Source organism: Aedes albopictus, unplaced genomic scaffold, assembly GCF_035046485.1.
Source record: "Aedes albopictus strain Foshan unplaced genomic scaffold, AalbF5 HiC_scaffold_470, whole genome shotgun sequence".
NCBI lineage: Eukaryota > Metazoa > Arthropoda > Insecta > Diptera > Culicidae > Aedes > Aedes albopictus.
Window position 1 is genome coordinate 1 of NW_026917277.1, and position 25,000 is coordinate 25,000.

Consider the following 25,000-nt stretch of genomic DNA (forward strand, 5'->3'; position numbering starts at 1 on the left):
TATCATCTGTGATCCACTGCTTTCTCCAGGTGCGTAGCTCATCCAAATTATTCTCGCCGGTGGCGATGGAAGCGTTTTTGATGGAGCGCCATTGATCCTATCCACAGCACGATTTTCTAGCTCCTCGACGAAGGACCTTTTCACCGCAGCGTCTTCCAGTCGGCGTGTGTTGAATCGGCGTCCGATTTTCTCCTCCTGTCGATGGATTCTCGCAATGCGCAGCCGATTAGGAGATGATGGTCGGACGCAATGCAACGTCGACGTTGCATTTGTTCCGCACATCAAGAAGGCTCCGCCTCCATTTTCGGCTGATGCAGATGTGGTCGGTTTGATTTTCCGTGATGCCATCACGTGAAACCCATATGTCACACTGAGTGTCGCCGACTGACTCAATGGTCGGTGTCGGCACCGCTCAAACGTGGGAGAAAGCAGGCCAGCACGAATTCGTGCAGTGGACCATATGCTCTCTCAGCAGGAGCCAAACATTGAAGATTGAGGTTATGTTAAACCTTGTTGAACCTGTGTGATTGATTGAAGAGTATTGTTATCTGGGTGCTGCGGATGTAATCAAAACTGTTGTCACGATATCTCCATTTGCCGCTGTCAAGCCGTTGAAAAGCGAAGAGAAGGATAAACATTGTTTTGAGCCTATTTCTGCCAGGGCGCAAAATTTTCGAGCAGACGAGCTAAAGTTCACCATGCAGCAATTTTCATTCACTTGCCTGCATATTCATATTCAGCTGCTCGATACTCGTTTGTCAACTGAATGAAAGTCAATGAATATTTGTGAACATCTTACAAAGTGTTAAATTGCTGATAAAATTTTACCGTTTCGATTACATTGAAAGGTTCCTTACACAGATCTTTTTCCATTTGATTGTTGTGGAGTGTTTTTGGAAGGAATCATAGCCATCAACGTAGGTAATTATGAAGATGTTTCTCGATTGGCTTCATATTCAATGACTACGAATTGACTGACTGTGTGAAGAGGGAGAGCGAAAATGAATTTGTTTGTTTTGAATATTCAGTGCATAATCATTCAAATTTGTGTTGTTTTCAGTCATCGACTATGAACATTTGGCACCCTGATTTCTGCTAATTTTTTTACAACTATCCATCAAAATTTCCACCGCGATTGGAAAATAATAAACTTCTAACACGAGAACAAAATTGGAATAATGGTGGATTGATCATGTTTACCATTTCCGAACAGCATCGCGACGGCGTGTTTGACAACGGCGCTGAGAGAGGTGGTTGCAAGAAAATTGAACGCTCGTGCGTGTTTACAATCTGTGTGCCGGGAGTGTGTAGGTGTGTGTTAGCTAGCTTGAAAAATAAAACCGTTTCTATTCGCACCACTCAGATGTCACATTGTGCACTGGTCGATGGGGAAAAATCTATCCCTCAATAACCATGTCATTGCTGCCACAAAACTCTGCAAACAGCTCGTTCATTTCTCCGAGACCATGGCGTCCCATGACGTGCTCATAGTCCGAGTTGCAGGAACAAATCTTCACGCTGAAGTCGCGCATGAGGATCTTGATATTACCTTTTGGAATTCAGTTGACTGTAAAAGTTCTCCTTGTCTTACAATTCGGCAGCATCGGTTGGCGCGTAACATGGGATCATGGTAAGGTTTCGTATCCACGTTCTGAATTTGGCTACAATTATCCTCTCATTAATAGGTCATGAGCACAGCGTGGCCGTGAGCGCTGAGCAGGAACCAACTCCACGGTGACGAGGAGCGTGTTCACCGCGTAGGCCAGAGTATCGCAGAATTTGACCCGACGTCAATCTGTGTTCTCCAAGGTTCGACCAACGGACTTCGCTAAGTCCTAGAATCTCAAGCTTCATACGGCATGCCTCATTGGATAGTTGTGCCAGTTTACCGTGCTAGGCTACGGTTCATATGTTCCAAATTCTAATTCTTGTCCGTTGTTTCGCGCTAAAAGTCACATAACTCTTAGCTGGCGGTCTTTGTCATCGATTGACCCGTGGAAGCATGAGGTAGGGACTTGTGAGGACCAGAGCTATGTTAGACGCTATTCTTATCGACTCATCGTTTTGCAGCTCGCATAATTCAAGGGTAATAGAAAAACAAAAAAATTGGCTAATAGTTTAGGTTATGTCAGTGTTCAACAATTGGATCATGGATGCATAATAAAAGTATGTAGGTATATGATGAAAAAAATAAAACAACAATGAAAAAGTAATTTCAACAATGCAAAAATGTAAAGGACACCCTCCCAGCTCTTGTATTAACTATGGTGTAACTTTGATACTAGTGGTATGTTTGTCTTCAAAGCTTATTTCGTAACAGCTATTTTTAAAATTAATTTTAAGAATTGTGCAGTTTCTGTGTTGCTCATCAGCGGTACAATATTTTCAATCAAAATTTGTAAGGGAAAATTGGAAAATTCACGTGTTTTGGCAGTTTTGTTTTTTTTGCAATGTTTTTTTTTAAACCTGTTGAACTGAAAATGGCCGGGGTTCTGCTAAACCGAACTAAGCGCCAAAAACTTTATTTCGAGATAATTAAATTTAAAGTTCAACCACTCACAAATAAACAACAGCTAAGATTATTTGAAGCTTTTCCGCTTATACACCTTGTCCTTTTTTTACGTCCATGCTTGGCTGAGCGACAAAAAATTCTACCGCTAAGACAATGAGCAAACTCAACAGTTTTATATTTTTTAAAACATCTTCGTGATTAGGAGAAGTGTACAAAAATATCAGAATGTGTATTTTGATCATTATTTTGTCGGTAGAATTTTTTTTCGCTAAGCCAATAGTGGACGTAAATCAAGGTTTAGGTGTATGTAACTTACAACCCTTTATTAACCATCAGAGATGAAGAATATATGTAAATTATTTGAAAGCATTGATATAAATACATTTAATTTTTGAGTACTTCGCACTCAGTTCACTCTGGCTGAACAAAAACATTGGAATATGGTTTATAGTTCAGTGTGGCTGACTGTGTTTCTTTGTTTCAGAGAAAACCAGTCGGATTGCGAAAAAAAAACTCGATTTTTCATCGTCCATGAAGTTGAAATCGATATCAGTCACAATTCTTTACATGAATCGCATATATTATGGAGGTCTCAAAATAGTTTGAAATATGAACGGCGGAAGCCCTCCCAGCTCAGCCGTTCCCACCTATGTTTATTTTATAGGCGGTGCATGTGCAGGCACAGAGCAAGAGTGATTATGTAAAATGATGTCTTTGCATGTCCTGAGGTCCTGAGATGTGAAAATGGAGCAATTTGTGTACTTCAAATTTATACTGGTCGAAGAAAACCATGAAAATGATCTGCCAAAGTGAACTAAGACAAAAAAAAGTATCGAAAATATTAAAGAAATTCGAACTTGGGTCCTTTAAGTGATAACCAAGCACGTTACCTCTAGGTCATTTTACTTAGCTGAAGGTCAGCCGTTAAGTCTGAATCAAGTTCTAAACATTCTTGTCTAGCATGGTTTTCGTGAAAACGCCATTTTTCGATCAGCCAAAGCGAACCAAGTGTTTGATTTTTTTTTTCAAGCTTTAATAATAGATTCTAAAATGCAGTGGATTTGGTTCGGTCTGGCTGAATGTGATTTGGAAAAATGGCGATCAGCACCACCGAAACATAATTGTATCCTCCAACATCCGTCTTTCTAATAACGTGTTCAATTCTCCCACAGATTGTTACTATGAGTCGGTTGGAAGTTAGAAATTTGACGGCGATGAGCATAACTTGAAATGTTCTTCATCTGGACCAACACTAAAACATTTCGCTGATTCTATGGAATGGTTTACAGTTCGCTCTGGTTGGATGCAATTTTATTTTTTGTATGTTCTGCCAAACAGAAATTTTGAATTTACTCCACGAAGAGCTGTCAGAATTACTGCATTTTTACATGGAAGGAGGATCATCAATTTCTTCATCCAATGGTAAAGAAAACTCAATTTTTCAAAAAATGGTCTTTGGTTCGGTTTAGCAGAACCCCGACCAAATTGACTTCGAATATTTCCCAACTAAGTTAAATTACACGACCAGGTTTCAGACAATTTAGCCCCCATGATGAATAGAACAAACCTGCCGATAATACTTAAAGTCAGCCTATGTATAAATTTGTAACTAAATCGGTGTAATACCACAACATCAGTTATTTACATTGAGCGAAAAATACTCAAGTTTGATTTATAATGTGATTTTCAGAAACTATTCAACATTTGGGAAGTGTTCAACAATTGAAGAATCATCCTATTTTTCCCGTTCTTATTCTCGGTTTATTTACCCAACACAGTACGACAAATCGTAATTTGCACCTATTCCGTTTCAGATTATTTATACTTAACGGCAACGACGCAGATAGTTGAAGGAACTATGGTATATGCGTACAAAGGAGAAAACCTCAACCTCACCTGCATCATAAATCACAATTATGATCGTCGACCCAACCACGTAATATGGTATCACCAGAATGATGTATAAATGAAAAAACGATCACTTTACTGTGGGAATTACGATTGAAGAGTCCAACTTTTTCAGATCGTGGCTTATGAATCCTTACGCAAGCGAGATAAATCTCCCCTGAACAGCATCACGTCCTACCACGTGATCCGAAACGTGGACTTTGACGACTCCGGAAATTATACGTGCGCTCCGGAACTGTACGGCGCAGCCAGTACCATCGTTCAAATTTTGGATGGTAAGCAAAAACAAGGGATAGTACTTTTAGTAATTTAGGTATGCTAATGAAATGTTTCATTTGATAGGTGATGAAACACAAGAAGCAATAGCCAGTAATAAAGGAGGGAGCGGAGTCCATTCGAGAGTAGCATCATTAGTTGCTCTAGTAGCCGGCATCCTGAATCTATGCATATTTTACTGTCACCCGGACAAAGCAAGATGATGTTAATAGAACATTTCGATATCAAGGTTGTAAATAATTCAACGCATCCTAGGGTTAATTAAGTTTTGGAACTTTTCTTCTGTCTAATTAGGGTTTGAAAGAATGCATTGGAAATAATAAAAATTGCGACCTGGAGCCAAGACGTTGTCATTGGCTATTAATTAATGATCCGAAACAAATATATGCATACGCAAAGCATTGTAGCCTTGAGCTGTCATTGAATGGTCCATTGAATAATAAATTCAAGCACCAGATTCCCGCTTACCCGTCACATCGATGTCAACTCTTACCTAAGAATTTCGGTTACCAAATACTCCTCAACACAGTAGTTAGCCATGTTCCTCCTCTCCTCTTCTTGGTGCAACGTCTTTATTGGGACAAAGCCTGCTTCTCATCTTAAGTGTTATATGAGCACTTATCACAGTAGAACGAGTACAAATGAAATGGAGAGTCACCTCATTCGAGTCGACCTTCGTCACGTCGTCACTCTATTCGCAGAATAAGCAAGTAACTAATAGTTTTTCACAGAGAGTTTTCGGTACCTGGAACTTGGAACATAAAGCATTTTGTATTGTAATTCTAGTCTAGTATAATTTACACATAAACAACCATCTCTTGGAAGAATCCATGAAAATGATAACATCGACTATTTTTATCATTTTTCTTGTCTATCAATCATTGTAGTGCATAGCGGAAGCGGAGATACATAACAAAGAATGAAGATGGCAGATCTACTGTGCAGCGTCATTGCAAACATACATTTAAAAATAAAATAAATATTATAACGTCGACATCTCGTCCGCCGCTCCGTATGTGTAAACCATGTGAAACAAAAACGTTGGAATTGATGTTGCCAAGAAGGTTACCGTCACTCCGTTGATGGGAAGGAATTAAACCCGCATGTCTAGGCTCAAAAGCCGTTACACATTACTTGCTCTCTGGAATAAAGAATATGATGACCCCTTCCCCGATTGCATTTACCTAAATAACCTATTGTACGAGAAAACATAAATCATGAAAAGATTAAGGTACACCGGGGCAAGTTGAAACGGGTGGGGCAAGATGAAAAACGAAGTTTTGAAACAGATCTCAATACAATTTGGTAATTTATCCTTCGTTAAAAGATTGTTTGAATCAAAAACTATGCGTTATGACGATCAAACTATTTGTCATCATTAGTAAACATCATGTTAACCCGCTGTTTCATCTTGCCCCACCCGTTTCAACTTGCCCCGGTGTACCTTACGTTTGGTTTTGAAGTAATTTGATAATTGGAATAATCTCACCAAAACTTAGCGTTCTGACTTCACCTTACATCTCATCCGGGAACCACCGAGCATTATTTGGGCAGCAGAACTCCTCGGAACATCCAAGTTATCACAGCGTGTTTCAGGAAAGAGAGTAAAACAACAAGCAACATTGGTATTGCTGCAATCTGGATCTCCCAGTTGGTAGTTTGGTTCATCCGTTCTTTACGCCCATTGCAAACGTGTGTGCTTTTAACTTCCATTCCATATCTTACGGAAAACAGCACAGATACAGTGACCAACACAAAAAAAGATCCATCGTATAGTAATTACTGTTTCTAAGAAAAACTATCTGCAAATATGTATAATAATGTATAATAATTGAGACGTGCTGCGGCAAATATGAGACCGGATTCGGATTAAATGGCCCGAAATCCATCGAAGACACATAAGTTTGCTCTTGAGACAGACCAATAGTTAATTTTTGTTTCGATGTGTGTTTGATCAGCGGGGTAACATTTTTCGGCTTGACCGACCTCATAAAATGTCCAAACAAACATTTTTAATTGAATCAGTTTGCTGCTTACAAATAGTGTTTCGTAATCTGCTGTTATTTGGCTATTAAATACAAACATCTTAAAATTCCGCTTCAACAGTGCATCAGTTCAGAACTTCAGACGCACAAACCTCAAGAAGCAAGCTTCCAACAACAGTGCATTTTATTATTCTGTCCTTGCTCACTTGTAATAAGCTTAAAATAAGAAGATCGGGTGCACTGGTTATGTTTACGAGGAGATTTGTGCGCTCGAAATCGTGAGTAGCTGTGAGTAGGTGCCAAAGCCGGCCATTGTGGCGGCCATTTTGGGATTCTAACAAGTCTGTCCTTAAACGACATGGAATTCATGAAAATTGAATATCATAAACATTGAAATAAATCGGGTTTTCCTTAAGGCCGGACGGGACGGTGGTTGAATAGTCCGCCATTGCTCTGTTTTTAGTAAGATGCAAATCTCAACTTCTACTTCATATTATTGACTAGAAATTTGATCGTTCATTTGCTCATTGCGGTTCACAATCGATTAAAGTTTCAGCTACGTCAGTGCAGTGGAAATTGATATTTCCATCTTCAAAATCGCGAAGCAAATTGTTAGAAAGAGAGGTAAGATAGCAAAATTTACACGTCGTCCCGTGCGGCCTTAACTGTGTTTCGTAACGCAATGAGATGCATTGTCAAATTTTCATGCTTGGTATGAATCCTAGATACAATATAAGGTCAAAATCACTGTATAACTTCAATATGATATCCTAGAGTGGGATTTAATAAACGAAACCTCAATGAAAGTGCTCTTTTTCAGTAAAATACACTATTTATTCAAAGCAGAATATCAATTCCTTGAGCAATTGCCTACCTATAGGCGTTATTCGCGGATTAGATAATTTTAATCTTAAAATAACTCAAAAAGTACATAACTTGTTAGAATTTGGACAACATATTTGAAATCAAAGGCCCTAAATTTAGTAAGTATTTTAAACACAAACGAACATTGATCACTGACATGATCAATGTTACCCAAAATCTACAAAATCAAAAATTAGATTAAAAAGCCTTATTTAGCATGATTTAAAGTTTCACAATACTTTTTCGAATAGCTTAACACATACATCAGAGAACTAGTACTTGTTTTAAAAATTTTACAAATATAAAACATGTAACGCTTGCTTTAACAGGAGAACTATTCAAAAAAGATCGAGAATTCTGATCAATGTTACCCCGGATTACGGTACCTAATTTTTAAACAACTTTCCTAATCTTATCAAGAATTACAGTATTCTTCAAAAAACCATACATTTTTCAACACATAATACTAAAACAATGTAAAATATTTGATAGACACGAATGCCACATAGGGCCCATATAGCCGAGGCGGTAAACGCACGGGTATTCAGCATGACCATGCTGAGGGTGACGGGTTCGATTCCCGGTCGGTCCAGGATCTTTTCGTTAAGGAAATTTCCTTGACTTCCTTGGGCATAGAGTATCTTCATGCCTGCCACACGATATACACATGCAAAATGGTCATTGGCAGAGGAAGTTCTCAGTTAATAACTGTGGAAGTGCTCATAGAACACTAAGCTGAGAAGCAGGCTTCGTCCCAGTGAGGACGTTACGCCAAGAAGAGAAAGAGAGAATGCTACATAAGTGGTAGTATAAGTAAAATAGATGAAGTGCATTCATTGAAAGATATATTTTATAATTTTTAATGCAGTTTTTAATAGAAACTGTAATCACAATATGATAGATCTTTTTTTTGTGCCGGTACGTCCACGGCAGAGTGATTGAAGCCAAGAATCCGTCCAATACGGATTGTACTGCACAGACCGCACGTCGGCAGTTGCTTGGGGAATTGCTGATGTGGAATCTGGAGAAGGTTTTACATTTTCCACTCCAGCACAATCTTCAATAGTTCAATTTCTTTGAATTGTATCATAGCGGATTTTGAAAACCATCATATGCAAAAGTATCGTTTGGTTTAGTAGCCTGAGACCTGACCATAAATTTGCAATAGTCTACCGGTGTATCATCTATGCCTTGTAATTACCAAGAAATCAATTCTTTCTATTTTAACATCTATATTTATGAAATAAATTCCATTACTAGGATAAATACACTGAATGGAATATCCATATGAACATGGACATAAAACTCTGTTCTCTATAAGATTCTCATTTACGAAGCGAAAATCATTCTACTGAACGGTGCGCGATTTCTTCGGTTTCGAGACGGATTTTTTCTGATTATTTGTAGACTTAGGCTTGACACTTTTTCTGTTGCTCGCATTCTTACCGTTCTGGATCTTATTGGTCTCGATCGCACTCGGCACCTGAAGCTTACTGCTGCTGTTCAGCTTTCGGGTAAATCTTAGATCACTCAAGAAAAGTGCTTCGATGAGCACCTGATTGCACATGGGACAGTTCTTGTATTTGGCCATCGACGAACGGATGCACTCTCTGCAGAACGTGTGGCCACAATTGACGACCACGGGCTTGTCGAACACATCGGACAGACAAATGGGACATTCCGATTCCGCCAATGCGGTGAACATCGTGGAACCTGAGAAATCGACATTAAAATGAGGGTGGACAACCGACATAGAGAAGTCTCACTGTGGTTTACCTCGGTTTCGAAGATTGTACCGACAGTAGCTGATTGAATCTGAAGTCAGGTCAGAAGGCTCCGAGGATGATAGCAGTTTAATGTCCATCATCGATGCATTAGTAACCATGGTGAATTCGGTCAAATTAAAATCGAAATATTGAACAAAATTGCACTTTTATTTTGAAACGAAACAAAAACTTCACACAAAACGTCCTTCCCACAAAAACGCAACACGCAAAAACGGCTACGCTCAAAAATGTGTTCGGCCTGCACATTTTTAGTAAACATCCATGCCGCACATGACTGTGTTGGAAACACACATTTTTTAAAATTGCTCGTACGCTCACATGAGCATGTATTTTGCAATAGTTTCGACATGGCAAACTCACTGGGTTTATAAACCACCTTCAAATACCGAAAAATATTGATATTTTGCAAAAATGTGAGCGTACGAGCAATTTAAAAAAATGTGTGTTTCCAACACAGTCCTTGTGCGGCATGGGCGCTACTCAAAAATGAGAGCTTTTATTTTAGAGAGAAAATAAAGTGACGGCAGTTGATGATAAAAACAGTACCGCTGTAAACCTGTAGTGGTTGTTCGACACGCTTAATGATTTTCACGCAAACATATTACCGTTTTTATTTTTTTTTTTCGAAAAAGAACGGCAACGAATAAAAATTAAAGACGAACCGAACCACGATTCCAACACGCACATTTTTTCTAGATTGAGTTTAAATAAGGGCGAAAGTAACATGAGCGAGTTCATTTCATCGACTCTCTCTCTTCTTCAAACTAAAGTGACAAGATGCAAGTATGGATGCACTTTTTGGTCATAAATTTGGTTGCGATGCAATCTAACGTCTAAGTGTAAAAAAGTTCGATTGAATTTGCATCTTGTCACTTTAATTTGCAGAAGAGAAAGTCTCTCATGTTACTTTCGCCCTAATTTAACCTTCCGTAACTCCCGCCTTTGACTACCTGAGTGAGCACCACACTAATGCTGAGTACGAAAAGCAAGATTTTTTCAACGTGTTGTACAAAATACAACAGCGCGATCGCTCGAGGGTTAAACTTAATCTAGATTTATTTATATCGCACTTTTGAATGCTGTTCAGTCAAATTTTTAGAGCAAAACAATCTTGGACAACGACGAAATAAATATTTAACATATGCTTGTCTATGCCATGCGTTCATTTCATTCGTTTTACTTCATCGTCTCAGACTAAGTCCTCATCCAGCCAAGCTGACATTCAAATGTCATCGTTAGATTCTCTCTCGCTCGGTAGGCTCGGCATCCGCACAGCAGTTTACCGGTGTTCGGCAGGCAGACAACGGATACAATCATTCGAGTGCAGCGTGTGAAGAAAAGGTAGATGTAGAGAAGAACACCATGACGTCGAACAGAAAAGCTGATAAAAAATTGATTATATTCTTTACTCAATTAGGTAGTCATCATGTCCGATGAAGTTGCTAAAGCCCAGGCGGCTGATGCGACCGTAGAGGATACCATCTTTGGGAAAATCATTCGCAAGGAGATCCCGTGCAATTTCATCCACGAAGACGATCGGGTAATTAGAACGAGAAACATTCCGGAATGGCCTCCCCGTTGTATAATGTCATTGTTTGCTCTTTCAGTGTGTCGCCTTCCATGATATCAGCGCTCAGGCTCCGGTGCACTTTTTGGTGATACCTAAGAAACCGATCCCACAGCTATCGAAAGCGAATGAGGAAGATGAGGCATTGCTCGGTCATCTAATGTTGGTGGCCAAGAAGGTTGCAGCCGAACAAGGCCTCGGAGAAGGTTTCCGTATCGTGATCAACGACGGAAAGAATGGTGCCCAGTCCGTTTACCACTTGCATTTGCATGTCCTTGGCGGACGGCAGATGAAGTGGCCACCAGGTTAAGAGTGATTTATGTACCATTTTTGAAAATTTCGGATTAAATTCATACCGAATCTTTTAATAAATATGCTTTTCATTCAGCCATGCAAATTTCGTTAACTAATCAATCACAATTTTCCGATAATATCTATGCTATTGTCTCCGATGATGTCTGGGTGTAGAGGCTCGGTTGAGGTGCCGCACTGAATGTGCTGAATTGTCCGGGAAGCGATGGATTGTACGATCCGGCATACTTTCGACCAGTGTCCCTGCTATAATACTTACGTTCGATGACCTTGTCGAAAAACCGGGATAATTTGACAGAATCTGTAGTTCCAGCAGCTAGACTTCTGGCTTCATGAGAATTCAGACAGATTTCATCCGCACCGCATTGCTCTGCTATGCTTCCGGAAGTAGTTTTGTTGAGAATCTTATTCTTATGGTTCTCATCCAGCATGTCAAGCTTTGTCCCGATGACCAGTATTGGAATCTGAGAATTTTTAAACTAAAAATTATTTTTTATTACACACGTGCCGATTGCCGCCTTTTAACACAATTACCTGAGTTGACCCAAGAAACTGCTCCGGATCAATGTCGAGGGCATCTCCACCCTTGATAACGTCCTTCCCGTCCTTATTCAAAATCTCTATTAGCCAGCGCTGCAGATTCTCGTGACTCTTCTTGTTCGTCAGATCATGCACCAAGATAATGCCGTGTGTTGGAGTGTAGAACACTCCTCTGGTGTTTTTGTGACTGATCGATCCACCAACGTCCCACAGCTCTATGAAGAATGTATTCTGCGAAGGAGTGCCTTCCTTATACTCGTGAAGTTTCACTTCGACGGCACAGCCGACAGTCCATCCCGGTGAGGTCAATGGCTCATTATTTGCTATTAAATGTGTTAACGAAGTCTTTCCAACACCTGCAAAAATAAGAAATAACTCTTAATTGGTGTAAAGAAATTGAAGAAAGGCAATGTCGCAAAATATGGATATAAAAATGAAAATTACAGTATTCCATCTTAATTTGCACAAATTAATAAAACTTAATTTTACCAAATAATTAAAAAAATCAACTCCACCATGGATTGAGTCAAATAAATAATTCAGATAAAAATTTTGTTTCTATATTCAATATAAATAATTGATCATATTGAAAATTTACGAAAGATAACATCGTGGACAACTCTTATCCAACTCTTTATAATTATGCATTTAAATCCAGATGCATTACGAATCGAAGGAAAAGTAGATTCTTATGATACTGCAATTAGTTCTATAAAATAGAAATAACAATCGCATAAACAATAATTTGGATGTCTTTTTGCTTGTGGGTAAATTTCATTGCTGCACATTCACCAAAACTGGCAGCACTGGCATCCTACGGAGCCCAGGCGTATTTTCAACATGGCGCTGCGCTGTTGTGTTTGACATTTTGATCGCCGCCGATAAAAGTTGCTATTTTCTGCCGAATTAGTGATCCGTTCTGCCGCGAAAGACTGTCCCCGGAAGAATAACGTGGTGAATTACCGGAATCGCCTACAACTAGGACGCGAACTTTGTCGATCGCCGCCATAAAATCGGTTCAATTCCGGTCAGTGGATCCAACCTAGCTCCAGTGGAAGAAAAACAACACTGCTTCAAGTGAACGACGTCTTGCTGTCCGGTTCGGGGGAAGTCGGCGAGAGAGATAGCAACTTGTGGTGCTAGGAGCGTGCACGCGCGGGACTGCGACAGGCTGCTGTCAAACTTCAGTGTTGCTCTGGCGTTCGGCTTCGACGCGGTGGCGGTTTGTTGATCATCTCTCCGCGCTTCAAACGAGAGCGACAGGCAGGAATTCATTCGGCGGAGAGCATGAACGCATCACAGTTATGAACGCGATCTAACAGCAAAGAAATCCTGGTTCATTTATTAAGGGGTGAGTAACTTATATCGTCCTAGATTTTAAAAAAGAATAAAATAAAAAAAAAATACTATTTTCATGATTGAGTTGTTCAAGTCACAAAACAATTGTTTTTGCTCCACACCGCTTATTCGATTTGTAACTAAATTCTATGACTTATCACAAAACTTGAGCTGACCATAGACAGAACATATTATGCAACTATTAGTATAAGGCAGGTAGTTAATTCACGTTAAGCATGCTTAAAAAATGTTACAATTGGTTGCAGTTGTTCAATTAACATGCACAATATTAACAAAATAGAAGAGAAACAAATAGAAAATCTCTTTGGAATTAAAAACTTGCTTGAAATAAAACCGAACTGCACCAACAATAATTGTACTAATGCTAATTCGCTTATGTTTTCAGCATAGCGAAGCAGTCATCACTAAAACCGTATAGTTCTAGACATTGACTCAAATCCACACAAAATGGGCGATCAACGATACGTTACAGAAATTCCGAGTAGTTTAAAACAGCTCGCTAGATTCGTCGTTCGTGGATTTTACACCATCGAAGATGCGCTGGTGGTCGATATGCTAGTGCGCAACCCATGCATGAAGGAGGACGATATTTGCGAGCTGTTGAAGTTTGAACGTAAAATGTTACGAGCTCGAATAGCGGTGCTTAAAAACGACAAATTCCTGCAAGTACGGCTAAAAATGGAAACCGGTCCGGATGGAAAAGCGCAGAAAGTAAACTATTACTTCATAAACTACAAAACCTTCGTGAATGTTGTAAAATATAAGCTAGATCACATGCGCAAACGAATGGAAACCGAAGAGCGTGATGCAACCAGCCGAGCCAGTTTTAAGTGCCCTTCGTGTAAGAAAACTTTTACAGATCTGGAAGCGGATCAGCTGTTTGATTTCACAACCGGTGAGTTTAGATGTACATTTTGTGGAAGTACGGTAGAAGAGGATAGCTCTGCACTGCCAAAGAAGGACTCTCGTTTGTTGTTAGCCAAATTCAATGAGCAACTGCAGCCACTATATGACCTGTTGCGGCAAGTCGAAGATATCAAGCTGGCTCCAGAAATTTTGGAACCGGAACCAGTGGACATCGATACTATTCGAGGGTAAGATTTAGCGGTAACTGTATTGCTTCGTTATATTAATTAAGAAATATTCTTTATTTCAGTGTTACCAAGCCTACTAATAGACTTCCGACGGAACAATGGTCCGGCGAAGCAACGCGGTCCAGTGGATTCGCTGTGGAGGAAACACGAGTCGATGTTACAATTGGAGATTCTGACGCGGTAGAAACAACTACGCAAAGAAAGGATCGTCCGGTATGGATGACTGAGTCGACCGTCATCACCAACGACGTGGAAGACAACTCCGTGGAATCGATACTCGAGAAAGCTGCGTTTACTTCAACGCAACCATCGGCGGCGGCAACCAATACCAACGTTATCTCGTCTTCGCGTAGTCGTAAAGAAAACGACGATATTATGTCTGTTCTGTTACAACATGAGAAGCAAAGTTCACGAAGTACTACAAATGACGCTATACGTGGATTAGGTCTCAATAATGAGAATTCCAGCGATAGTAGCGATGACGAGAAAGATATCGATAATACAGAAGTGCCCACGGTGGAAATCATGGATACAGATTCTGACGATGACACGCCAACCGTGACGGTAGCAGGGCGACCGTATCCTGTAGATGAGATCAACGATACGCTAATAGCAGAAATGACACCACAGGAAAAGGAAACCTACATTCAGGTGTACCAAGATCACTTTAGTCATATGTACGATTAGATATTTTGAAAGTGAATACGAATAAAACAAAATGTTGAATTTATACAACTTTAAATATGGGTTGCTTCTTATTTACAAAACAGATAGGAATGTACCTTAACCCTCTACTTCCCATGGTTGCTCTAGAGCACCAACGATTTTCGACGAACTCGAGACAAACGGAATTAGATGCATATGATGCAATAGCTTTCAGAATATGATTGCAATCTCATTAGGTAAACCCAACTGTCATTTACTTGTTTCAATAGTGGAACTATTGATAAACAATCAAAATATTATTGATTTACAACTAAAATTTTTTTCGTTGATTTCGAAAAATTTGGCCAATTTGCAATAACTTTTGTTCCAGTACTTTCTTCGAGAACGCTTTCTTGGCATAGAAATCGTCGTTCAAAGTCGTGGGAAGGAAAGGGTTAAGTATAATCGAATCTTAAGGAAACTAATATTGCAATAATCCTATTCTGTAGCTTCGAGTCGATTCAAATGCAGAACATGTGTTAGGCCTCGCGTTAGGCAGTGCTTGAGAAAGGAATAACAGAAACTTAATATGACGGACATGCAGTTTTAGTCTAGTTCCATAGACACTCGCTGTACGAAATGAGACGGCTGAAATGGAAATGGCTATAAAGCTTCTAAACAAAATCCGCAGGTTTTGAGATTATTCGGGAAATTGCTTTTCGGTAAACTGGAGTTGAAACAACAGCATAATTTGCGAACATGTTCTATTTAGTTCATTTTAGAATTCACTCTCGCAGATGCAAATGAGTTGGATGAACGGATGAACATAAACAAAACATACGTCGTGCACGAAGGCGAAATAAGCTTAGGTTATTTAAATTTAGTGAAAATAAGCGAATTTGAGTAGTTTTTTCCACCATTTCTGTACAAAAAGATTGGCGATGTCAGAGGACATGTAAGTAATGTAGATATTTACTCATAAATGCTTGAATTTTGCCTAAAATATGTGATTGAATTTCCCCTTTGGTGATTTCAGAGCCGAGGGAGTGGACACTGGTGAGTACACCGAGACAGTGCGAGCTCTCTCATCCGGTCTTCTACAAATGTACGAACCAACACTGAATCAAGTCAAGAGCAATTTAAATGAGTTGTTGTAAGTATACTAAGTCTTTTATGTTTTATTGAAGTTATAGTAATTATTGTCTTTTTACTAACAAGGGAAAAGCAAGAGGAAATGCAGGTTGTGATTGCAAATGAAAAGCTTGCTTACTCTACCCAAGAAGTCCAACAAATCAGCGAAATGGTAAGTTGTACTGGAGTATAGACAAAATCATCAAACTTAGCGGATTTGTTTAAAAACCTGATTTAATCTACCTATGGTTAACAGAACCTTTCTTAAACTTATTAAAATTATTGTTGTATTATTCGTATGTATTTAACATATTCATTTTGTGTGATTGTGCCTTTTGCTAATTATAGCGCATTTAGTTCACCACTGGACTATCGCACTAGTTTTCAAGACTCCGAAAACGTAAATAAAAGTGCGCGATTGCACCAAATCCACTCGGTTTCCCTTTCAAAATCAGCTCCTATGTGTCCATTTTGACCATGGTGCTTCTAATTTGGCCACTCCAATAAGAAATACAAGCAATTGGCCAAAATACAGGGAATAGACAAAATGATCGGGACAGGCAAAATTTTTAATTTTTTAAAAAATGTTCAACTAGCTGTAACTTTTCGAAACATGCATCAAATGTTCTTGAATTTTCATTTTAAACTGATCAACTAGTTGTGTATCAGTGGACAAAATTTCGAAAAGATCGGGCTATTAAAATTCTTTACACGAAAGAAAATTATAACGATTAGATTTTTTCCTAATAAAACACCAAATTTTCTAAAACTTCAACATCGTTTCAAAATTTAAGATGCTAATTATAGTTCATTTAAATTCCCTCTAATTATTTTGAGTATAAATCTGTTTTGAACGAAAGTAACAACATAGCCGACAGTCAATTGGAAAAGTAATGGGATGCATATTAAAAATAGACCAATTTACAGAAAAAAAATCATAAAATAAATGAAATCGCTATAACTTTTTCTCTTGGCAATAGTTTAAACTTGTGTCAAACGTCATAAAGTCATAAATGGTCAAAATCTCATTGCATTCGGTTCATTGAATCCGGAGATATAACAGCTCAAAGTTGGTCATCGGATAATTATACCTTTTTCAAGAATCTTTATAACTTCGTGCAGAATAGCTTGCCAAATTTTGACCACTGATACACAATTAATTGATAAATTTACAGTGAAAATTTGAGAATATTTGATGCACTTTTCGATAAGTTACAACTAGTTGAACATTTTTTGGAAAGTGAAAATTTTGCCTGTCCCGATCATTTTGTCTATCCCCTGTAGAAACCAAAGAAAGGAATATGGCCAAAACTGATGTGGTGCTTCTATTTTGGGGAGTGATTATTTCAATCACTGGAAAACCAAAATGTTTGCCCGGTTCTTGCATTTTTTTCCACAATATATAGATTGATGTAGACGTAAAAACTTGAAGCATTTGAAGGCTAAGTATGTTCAATTGACCTGTTATTTGTTTATGGAAAAATACCACTTGTTTTGGTGGGATTCAACCCCACGACTCCGTATCGCTTATCCGGCGCTTCAACCAACTAAGCCACAGAACAAGTTACGGTTCCGTGGAAAAGAAGTGGTCGGTGACGAAGTATGTGTCTATTGAAGACTTTTGATGGGGAAGGAACAGTAGCTCCATACAAATTTTCAAAAATTTGTAGATATGGACAAAAGTCTACGAGGAGGGAGGGGTCTGAGGTGACGAACATTTGGTCTACATGGATTATGATCGACCTCTATAGCGCCCAAAGATCTACCCTCTTAAGAATCTATTCCCTGGTTTAAAAATCTCCTTAGTTTGTTTTGACAAAATAAAACCAGGCATTCTTATAACATATCCAAAGTTCCACCTAAAACAACTTCGGGACGTCCGCTGATTTTTTTTTCCTATGATATCAAAATAACAGAATAATTTCAAAACATGTTAATTAAGCTCTGTTTTTTTTTTTTCTATTTAAGATCAACAAGGCAAAAGTATACAGAGAAAAGGCTGTTCGGATTAAGAATCAAATGCATCAAATACACCAAAGAACTAAAAGCTTACGAGTGAGTATGGTTGTTGTTTATTTTGAGGCATACATTTACATTACGTTTCATTTTTTAAAGGCAAAGGCACTCGACATTCAAGAACTAAAAGTTAACCAATGTGCATCAAAATTGCAACAGTTACACTATGAAGAATCTCTGGTGGCAGGCAGTAAAAAAGTTCAAAATCGAAAATCTTAGCACCAACACCAGTCTTTGACGGGAACAGGTTTCGGACAACACGAATAATCAAACACACGTGTACCAGTTGAGGCTTTTGGCCATTGTTGAAAGAAAACATAACTTACAAGCATTCACCTATCTAAACAATAAAATTATCAAGAAAATAAGTATAATAGTACACTATTTAAAAGCCTTTAGGCCTTTGTCATTCAACGAAAACAGATATCCTTAGGACAAATGTAATATTTTAATCACGGTTGATTGTAGTAACAGTTTACACATATATTTAAGACATGTGCTTTTTCATATCAATAAAATCATCTATGGAACTACTTATTGCGACGAGTTTTAATTAAGTGTCTTCTGTGCCTATTTGTCCAATTGTGGTACAATTGGCTGATCGTCTTCCAGCTGGTGCATAGCGTTCTCCGGCGTAGTGTATGCTATATTAGTATCTGAAATGAAAACATAATTAGGCTCTTGTTCGCTGATGAAAGGCGGCGATTATCACATGCAAGAATTTCGTGCAGCATTCTGTTCTAGAAAATCGTGATTGTCCTATATGAATACGGTGCTTTTCTTTTTGAGAAAAGGCCAAACATCATAAAGCCAATCATTTCGCCCTTTTATTTCGTTCATATACGGGATATATGCACGACAAAATTTAAGTTTTCTTAGAACAACGTATGTACTGCAGATTTTGATCGATATCTATTCTATGTCTATTAATTTCATATAGGACTATCACGTAAACCAATTCGAGCAAAAAGAGGGCAGGACATCGATCACTAATTTGATTTGAAAATATATCTTAAATAATCTGTCGTGCGGTCATGCAATAATTTGGATTCTCTACAGGCAAGCCAACGGTATTTAAAAAAAAAATGCTTACACTTTATCTGGCACGAGCATCATCTCAGTTAGTCCAGTCACTAAAACACGACAGTCCCACGCGGTTTATCAATCACACATTGTATGTCCCTATAGACCACCGGCTACTAAGTTGCGACTATCTACGATAGTATCGTGTAGCCTTGTTTGCGGAATGCAATCTTTATAGCTTAGTCACCGTCTGGTATGGAGAATAAGATAGCAACAAGTGATGTAGCCCTACAGATTGAAGATTGAGTGCTTCGGTGGCTTGTGAATGGATGGTTCGAATCAGTCATACAGAACGTTTCAGAGGGAAATCATTCTTTGGAAAATCGTTTTCAACGCGAAGGTGAGTATGCGGTTTTGAAATGGATAAACTAAACTTAGGTATTGAATACCATCGAGTTGTACTATATTATCGAGTAAGCACTTTTGAATATCACATCCCTTCGATCTGTTTTCAATGTGCCTCATTTTAGTGTGTGGAACTATTTTGGCAAGAGCAAGGATGGGAACACTCACTTGCAAAGAGTTACACTCATTTGCTATTCTCAGCTCAGAAGCTTGCTACCAAGGAACAATGTATGGAGAACTTTCACCTTTTGGTTTTGTTTTAAAGTTTTCCGAATGAAGTGAGAAGGTCCCACACGCATATTGAAGTATAGTGAGGGAACTGTGAAGACTACTCTTCACTAGGTGAATGTAAATTACACTCACTTCGTGGAGTGTCGCTTTCATAGCTCTGGCTTCGGCAAACTTTTAGATAAAACTGCAAGGTAAAAGTCCTCCATACACTACTGTTTTTTGATAACATGCTTCTGAGTTGAGAAAATAGCAAATGAGTATAACTCTTTGCAAGTGAGTCTTCCCATCCCTGGGCAAGAGCCCTATTTTGAGCAGCTTCTGCTCAGTCTATTTATATATCAATCGACCTCGATACGTACAGTATCTAGCCGTAAAAAAAATACAATTCAATAGATATGAAATTGACTGAGCTATAACAGAAATTGCCCAAAATAATGGTCTCGCACCCTCTTCTGAATCTGCATGCCAAGCTGGATTCAAATCGTACTCGCATAATTACCCGGAAACTGATTCAAAATCAATCAAATTTAAAGTTTGTATAGGAGCGACTTCTTGGATCACCCCTTGACGATTTTTAAGCTCGACAAGTCTTTTAACCCTTTATAAGGCAGTGGCAACTATATTGCCACCTACTGTTTGTATTTTTTTTTCTGTTTTATAACAATTTATTTCGAACTTTTTTTTGGTTTACGCAAAATTAGGATTACTAACAACGCCTGGTATTTTTTTGGAACTATACAAAGCTTTAACAACAATTTAGGAGCCATTTGTAGTCTCAAAAATGGCTAAATTTGATCGCGTGAAGAAAATTAGCTCAAACTTATTGTAAAATTTTATATTTGGTAAATTGAAACAATCAAATTCTGGGTTGACATGAGCTTAACTACACAGTTTATATTATGACATAAGCCCCAATCCACTCTAAAATCTCTTTTCCGGCTTTTTGTCGAAGTCAAAAGAAGAAAAGTACCCTAATCGGGCAGTGGCAAGAATATTGCCACCAACGCTGGTGGCCTAAACGGGCAGTGGCAACTATATTGCCACCTCAAAAGCTCATTTTTGGGGTAAACGGGCAGTGGCAACTATATTGCCACGAGCGTTTTTGGCCTAAACGGGCAGTGGCAACTATATTGCCACCTAGATTTTTGAGAGTTTCTTTCAAACAAAAATTGTTTTGTACATGTAATCATGTATATAATCATTTCCATAATAGTATGCGTTGACAACTCTTCCAGTTTTCTCGGCCTTATAAAGGGTTAAACAGTTGTCAAAAGATGAAATCGAACACGATGGCACTAAATTACTCAAAAGTGCGATCTTTTCTATCAACGGCATGGTTGCGTGCAACAAGCCAATTAAACGCAATAGCTTTTTTACCCAACCTAAAGATAAATTAGATTCTATTCTCTCAAATTCTAGTAACTGTGGTTGATAGTTAAGTTAAATTGAGCATTCCCATCCTTTTTTTTTACCAAAATATATGGTTTTTACAGCTATCATCATTTCAGATGAGGGTGTACTAGTAAAAAATAAATTTATGCCGATTCAGGTCACAACAGGTTGAATGATGCACTACGGCTAAAACACCCAACTGGCCAAAACTGACGCTTCTACCTTATTTCTAATTATTAATGTAAGCTTATGCCACTAACTGGTAGAGTTGGCTTTTCTCTATCTGTTATTGAAAAAAGTTTTCATGAAATATTATAAATACGTTCACATAATTGGAACAATCAATCGATGAGATATACCGCAACTTCGTAAGTGGCCAAAATAGATTCGATGCCCAAAAGTAGCCCACACCATTCGACTATGTAATTCATGCTAACATGGTGGAAGACAATGGGGATTAGCCCAGGGTAGCCTGTTGATGAAATAAATTAGCCCAGGGTGATTAAAAATTTCATCTCAAAGTAACAGACGTTATTCTTTACTCCCCAACAAACATTTTTGCTGTACAAGAGTGGATTTAACTTTTCTTAAGCAAACTTTAGCTTAACAAACTGTTATTCTGCTAGTTCTGTTACTTGGGTAGCTCTCGATCAAATACGTTTCTAACGACCGATTCAAATATTCGGTACTTAGTGGTTGTTCAACCAAGAACAGCATTAATATTGTCGTCGCGGTTGAAACCCGAAGTTTCCCCACACCCAACAATCGAATTTTCTCAAAATCCATACGTGAAACCTAACGTCGGACGTAGTGCGCTGGACAGCGGACCTGGCCCTCTATCCAGCGCACTGTGCCCGACGTACGTCCGACACACGGTTTAGGAGAAAAATAGATTTTCGCGTGTCAAAAATTCCGATTTTCAACTGCACGAACAATAGCATTCGACGCTACTTTTTTCTGGCTATGATCATAACTGTAATATATTATAGATGTTACGTCTGTTTCTCTGTGGTAGGGTTACTTTGTCAATCAACGGTCTAGATCTTTATCGTCCGACAAGTTTGCAACAGCCATAAATATGGAGCAACTTTTATCAGTCTAAAGATGACGTACAATAGAAGCGACAACGTAGAGCAATGCAAGAATAGCTTGGATGGATTGGAGCTTCCCAAATTGATGAGAACGGGTTTCCCGGGAGATGATGATAGAAACAGCAGACGGTGAGTGATAAGAAGATGCGTTTTCTTGTTAGGCATTTAAAATGTCACTAGTCACTGTTGTCATGCGACGAGACGATTTCAACAGTCGTAGTGCAATTTTCACGAACTCCGACCAATTTGTTTGCCCCGCGGATGGCGTGGTCTTATCGAATGAACGCTGTAGATTTCTAGATTTACGGCCCTGTCGAAGCGATAAACTCGCTGATTTTTAACATAGCTTTGTCTATGATCTAAGCTTCGGATATCTTGGTGCAATTCCCGGTCGGTCTTAGGAACTTTTAAGAAATTACGAGAAAAGAGCTATGGCTTATGCCTAGTATCAGAACATGGTTTTACGACGAAACTAATGAGGCTAACACGCAACTCTGTATGCATCAAATTCAAGTGTTCGAATCGTAGACGAAGTGTCTACCTCAAGAGGTCAGGACTGCAGATAGAGACAGAAGAAGGCCTAGTGGTGTTAGGTTATTGAAGGTTATTGAAGAGTATCTATCTCGAAACTTCTGCGACGTGTGACAATGACGATTCTTTTAAAGTGAAACAGCTGTGAATGAAGTATTTTACAAACCGCGTAACCAGCTAAGGTTTCGCAATTTGCAAACGCAAACGGAAATCGTTCTGTATAAAACACTGATTTTCCCGCTAGCTTTGTACGATCATGTGGAGCTCATGAGCTTAAAATGCTGGCGATAATTCTCGGTGGGATATGTACTACACGGTAAAAATTCTGCACGCTAGATGTAAGGGAAAAATCCCTTAACTATTCAATGTCGTAATCAACATGATCAGAAGTGCTTTTCCTTTGAGATCGCAATGCTGTCAGTGTTGATTTGAGGACCAAAACAAACCCACCAGAGAAATCAACAGAAAATCCCTTCGATTTGCACTACTGTAAAAATCAATACGATCTAAAGTGAAAAGTTGTTGATTTGGTAATGACTGTTTTGGGCATGAAAGTAAATATAGATGACAGGCGGTAGAAAGTGCTTCGCTTCGATTTGCACCTCTCTAACAGATGCGAAGCAGTGTAGTGGTAAAATAGTTGATCGCGACTCTAAAGGTCCTGGTATCGAATCTGGGTGCGGCTGTACACATTTTTTTTAGTTTTAGTTTTGAAATCAAAACATTGTCAACAACGAATTGATGTGAAGTTACATTAAAATTGAAGAGGCATTGGATGTTCTTTGTCAAATGATATGTAATTGATAACAAACTGATTGAACAGTAGTGCGAATTCAAGTGCCAATCAGTTTATATCACAGTGCAGATTTTTTACCGTGTAGGTAGTAATGGATTGTGGCGCTGAGGCATGGTGAACCATGATAGGTCACGTCAATCCTAAACGTTCAGTTGCATTTGGAATTGTTTGTGATTATTTTCTATAATTATGTCTCACATTATTATGTTTTGTTTTACATTTATGAATGGAATCGAAAAAATGAGTACTTTATTTGATAGACTAAATGCGTTCAATTTTACATACTGAATATGGTTATACTTCAGTCTACAATAAGTGGAGTTATAGTCTAGTAAAACATAGTTTTGTTTTTCAAATAAGGTATAACAAGTACAGTTATTTTAACCAGGTAAAACACAACCTTGTGTAAATCAACGTAATTGGCAATGCGACCCCTTTCGCTTTGAACATCATTCTGTTTTGCTCACAATGTGTGATTGTTTCCCTATATCTTCACTGCTCGGACTATCGAGTTCCTCCTGCACTGTTGCTTGGGACAAAATGGAATTGTTTTTGCTAATAATACAGTCAACTTCGACACCATTGTTGGTGGTACCGTTCGTTGCTGGTTGGTTCAACATGGAATCACTGACAATTTTTTCGTCAACTTTCTTACCCCTGGATCCTAGTTTTTCCATCACAAACTGAATGATGACGTGTACAAAGAATAGAACCAATGCGCCAATTCCAAACCATCGGAACGTCGCACTGCCGCCAACTTTGAAGAACAAATTTCCGGCTAGCAAACTGCCCAATGAAACTCCTACTCCTTCGAAAACGGCGCCGACCAAACCCTGTAATTCAAAATCAAATGGATTGATTAACATATTCAGGAGCATTTTAAAACATAACCGGCCTTACCTGCATGGTAGCTTCCGTGCCTGGAGGAGCAACAATGCTAGCATATGATGCCATTGTGGCGTAAAACAATCCAAAAGTAATTCCATTCATGAATTCGATTGGAATGACCCACCATGGATCGACCAGTAAAGAGTACAGCAAAAACCGCACTCCAAACCCTAGCAGAACCAAACTCATGGCGTGAATGTGCCCAATCTTTTTGAGAATCCACCCGGATAGGAAGAAGAACGGTAATTCTCCACCGAAACACTGAATCGACATGACGATTCCTTCGAGAGTTTTGATCCAAGTCGCATGGCCGCATCTGAAAAGAAGTTAAAACTCAATTCTGATCGCAGATTTCCAGTGCTAATTTCACGAACCCTTCCTGCAGACTGGCCAGATCCTCCAGATGCCAGAACAAAAAGTTCCAAATCAGCGCCGTACCAAGACCAACCAGTACGCACCAGCAGAAGTATATCACTATTTTAAATGAGACAAAAATTTGGCCAACATCTCGCAGAATGTTAGTCGACAGTCTTGTTTGAGTATGCTGAAAATATGAAAAAAAATTAAAACCGTATTCTTCACAAACTACTACTATGAATACCTACTTACCTTCAGTTTGGATGAAACAAGTATGTCTACTCCAATAA

General features: G+C 38.7%; 6 protein-coding genes across 7 annotated transcripts; 3 read left to right on the forward strand and 3 right to left on the reverse strand.

Moving 5' to 3' along the window:
• Window positions 1-4,326: 4,326 nt before the first annotated feature.
• Window positions 4,327-4,957, forward strand: LOC115254777 (zwei Ig domain protein zig-8; the record flags this gene model as incomplete). Its single annotated transcript, XM_062843697.1, is given in 3 exon segments — window positions 4,327-4,472; window positions 4,536-4,695; window positions 4,763-4,957. Coding segments are annotated over 3 exon segments (443 nt in total), but the record flags the coding sequence as incomplete, so codon positions are not given.
• A 3,764-nt stretch (window positions 4,958-8,721) lies between these two features.
• Window positions 8,722-9,729, reverse strand: LOC109422850 (tripartite motif-containing protein 75). The gene is made up of 2 exons (XM_019697745.3): window positions 9,322-9,729; window positions 8,722-9,258 (listed from the first exon to the last, which is right to left on the reverse strand). The coding sequence occupies exons 1-2, from the start codon at window positions 9,428-9,430 to the stop codon at window positions 8,894-8,896; spliced, it is 474 nt and encodes a 157-aa protein (XP_019553290.2). The 5' UTR covers window positions 9,431-9,729; the 3' UTR covers window positions 8,722-8,893.
• An 807-nt stretch (window positions 9,730-10,536) lies between these two features.
• LOC109422854 (adenosine 5'-monophosphoramidase HINT1) lies at window positions 10,537-11,286 on the forward strand. Its single transcript, XM_019697749.3, has 3 exons — window positions 10,537-10,673; window positions 10,750-10,872; window positions 10,940-11,286. The coding sequence occupies exons 2-3, from the start codon at window positions 10,759-10,761 to the stop codon at window positions 11,207-11,209; spliced, it is 384 nt and encodes a 127-aa protein (XP_019553294.3). The 5' UTR covers window positions 10,537-10,673; window positions 10,750-10,758; the 3' UTR covers window positions 11,210-11,286.
• Window positions 11,262-12,852, reverse strand: LOC109422853 (rab-like protein 3). 2 transcript variants are annotated; one of them, XM_019697748.3, is made up of 3 exons: window positions 12,715-12,852; window positions 11,746-12,107; window positions 11,262-11,675 (listed from the first exon to the last, which is right to left on the reverse strand). In XM_019697748.3, the coding sequence occupies exons 1-3, from the start codon at window positions 12,758-12,760 to the stop codon at window positions 11,334-11,336; spliced, it is 750 nt and encodes a 249-aa protein (XP_019553293.3). In that variant the 5' UTR covers window positions 12,761-12,852; the 3' UTR covers window positions 11,262-11,333. The 2 variants fall into 2 exon arrangements, with proteins under 2 accessions (XP_019553293.3, XP_062699682.1); XM_062843698.1 differs by having other exon boundaries at window positions 11,262-11,690.
• A 108-nt stretch (window positions 12,853-12,960) lies between these two features.
• LOC109622707 (general transcription factor IIE subunit 1) lies at window positions 12,961-18,533 on the forward strand. The gene is made up of 7 exons (XM_029852456.2): window positions 12,961-13,102; window positions 13,496-14,204; window positions 14,267-15,804; window positions 15,886-16,002; window positions 16,068-16,152; window positions 17,949-18,035; window positions 18,096-18,533. Exons 2-3 carry the CDS (start codon window positions 13,558-13,560, stop codon window positions 14,889-14,891), a joined length of 1,272 nt encoding a protein of 423 aa, XP_029708316.2. The 5' UTR covers window positions 12,961-13,102; window positions 13,496-13,557; the 3' UTR covers window positions 14,892-15,804; window positions 15,886-16,002; window positions 16,068-16,152; window positions 17,949-18,035; window positions 18,096-18,533.
• LOC109422856 (major facilitator superfamily domain-containing protein 6) lies at window positions 18,277-24,995 on the reverse strand (the record flags this gene model as incomplete). Its single annotated transcript, XM_062843700.1, has 5 exons — window positions 18,277-18,652; window positions 24,121-24,298; window positions 24,366-24,669; window positions 24,728-24,897; window positions 24,963-24,995. Coding segments are annotated over 5 exons (771 nt in total), but the record flags the coding sequence as incomplete, so codon positions are not given.
• Between the last annotated feature and the right edge of the window lie 5 nt (window positions 24,996-25,000).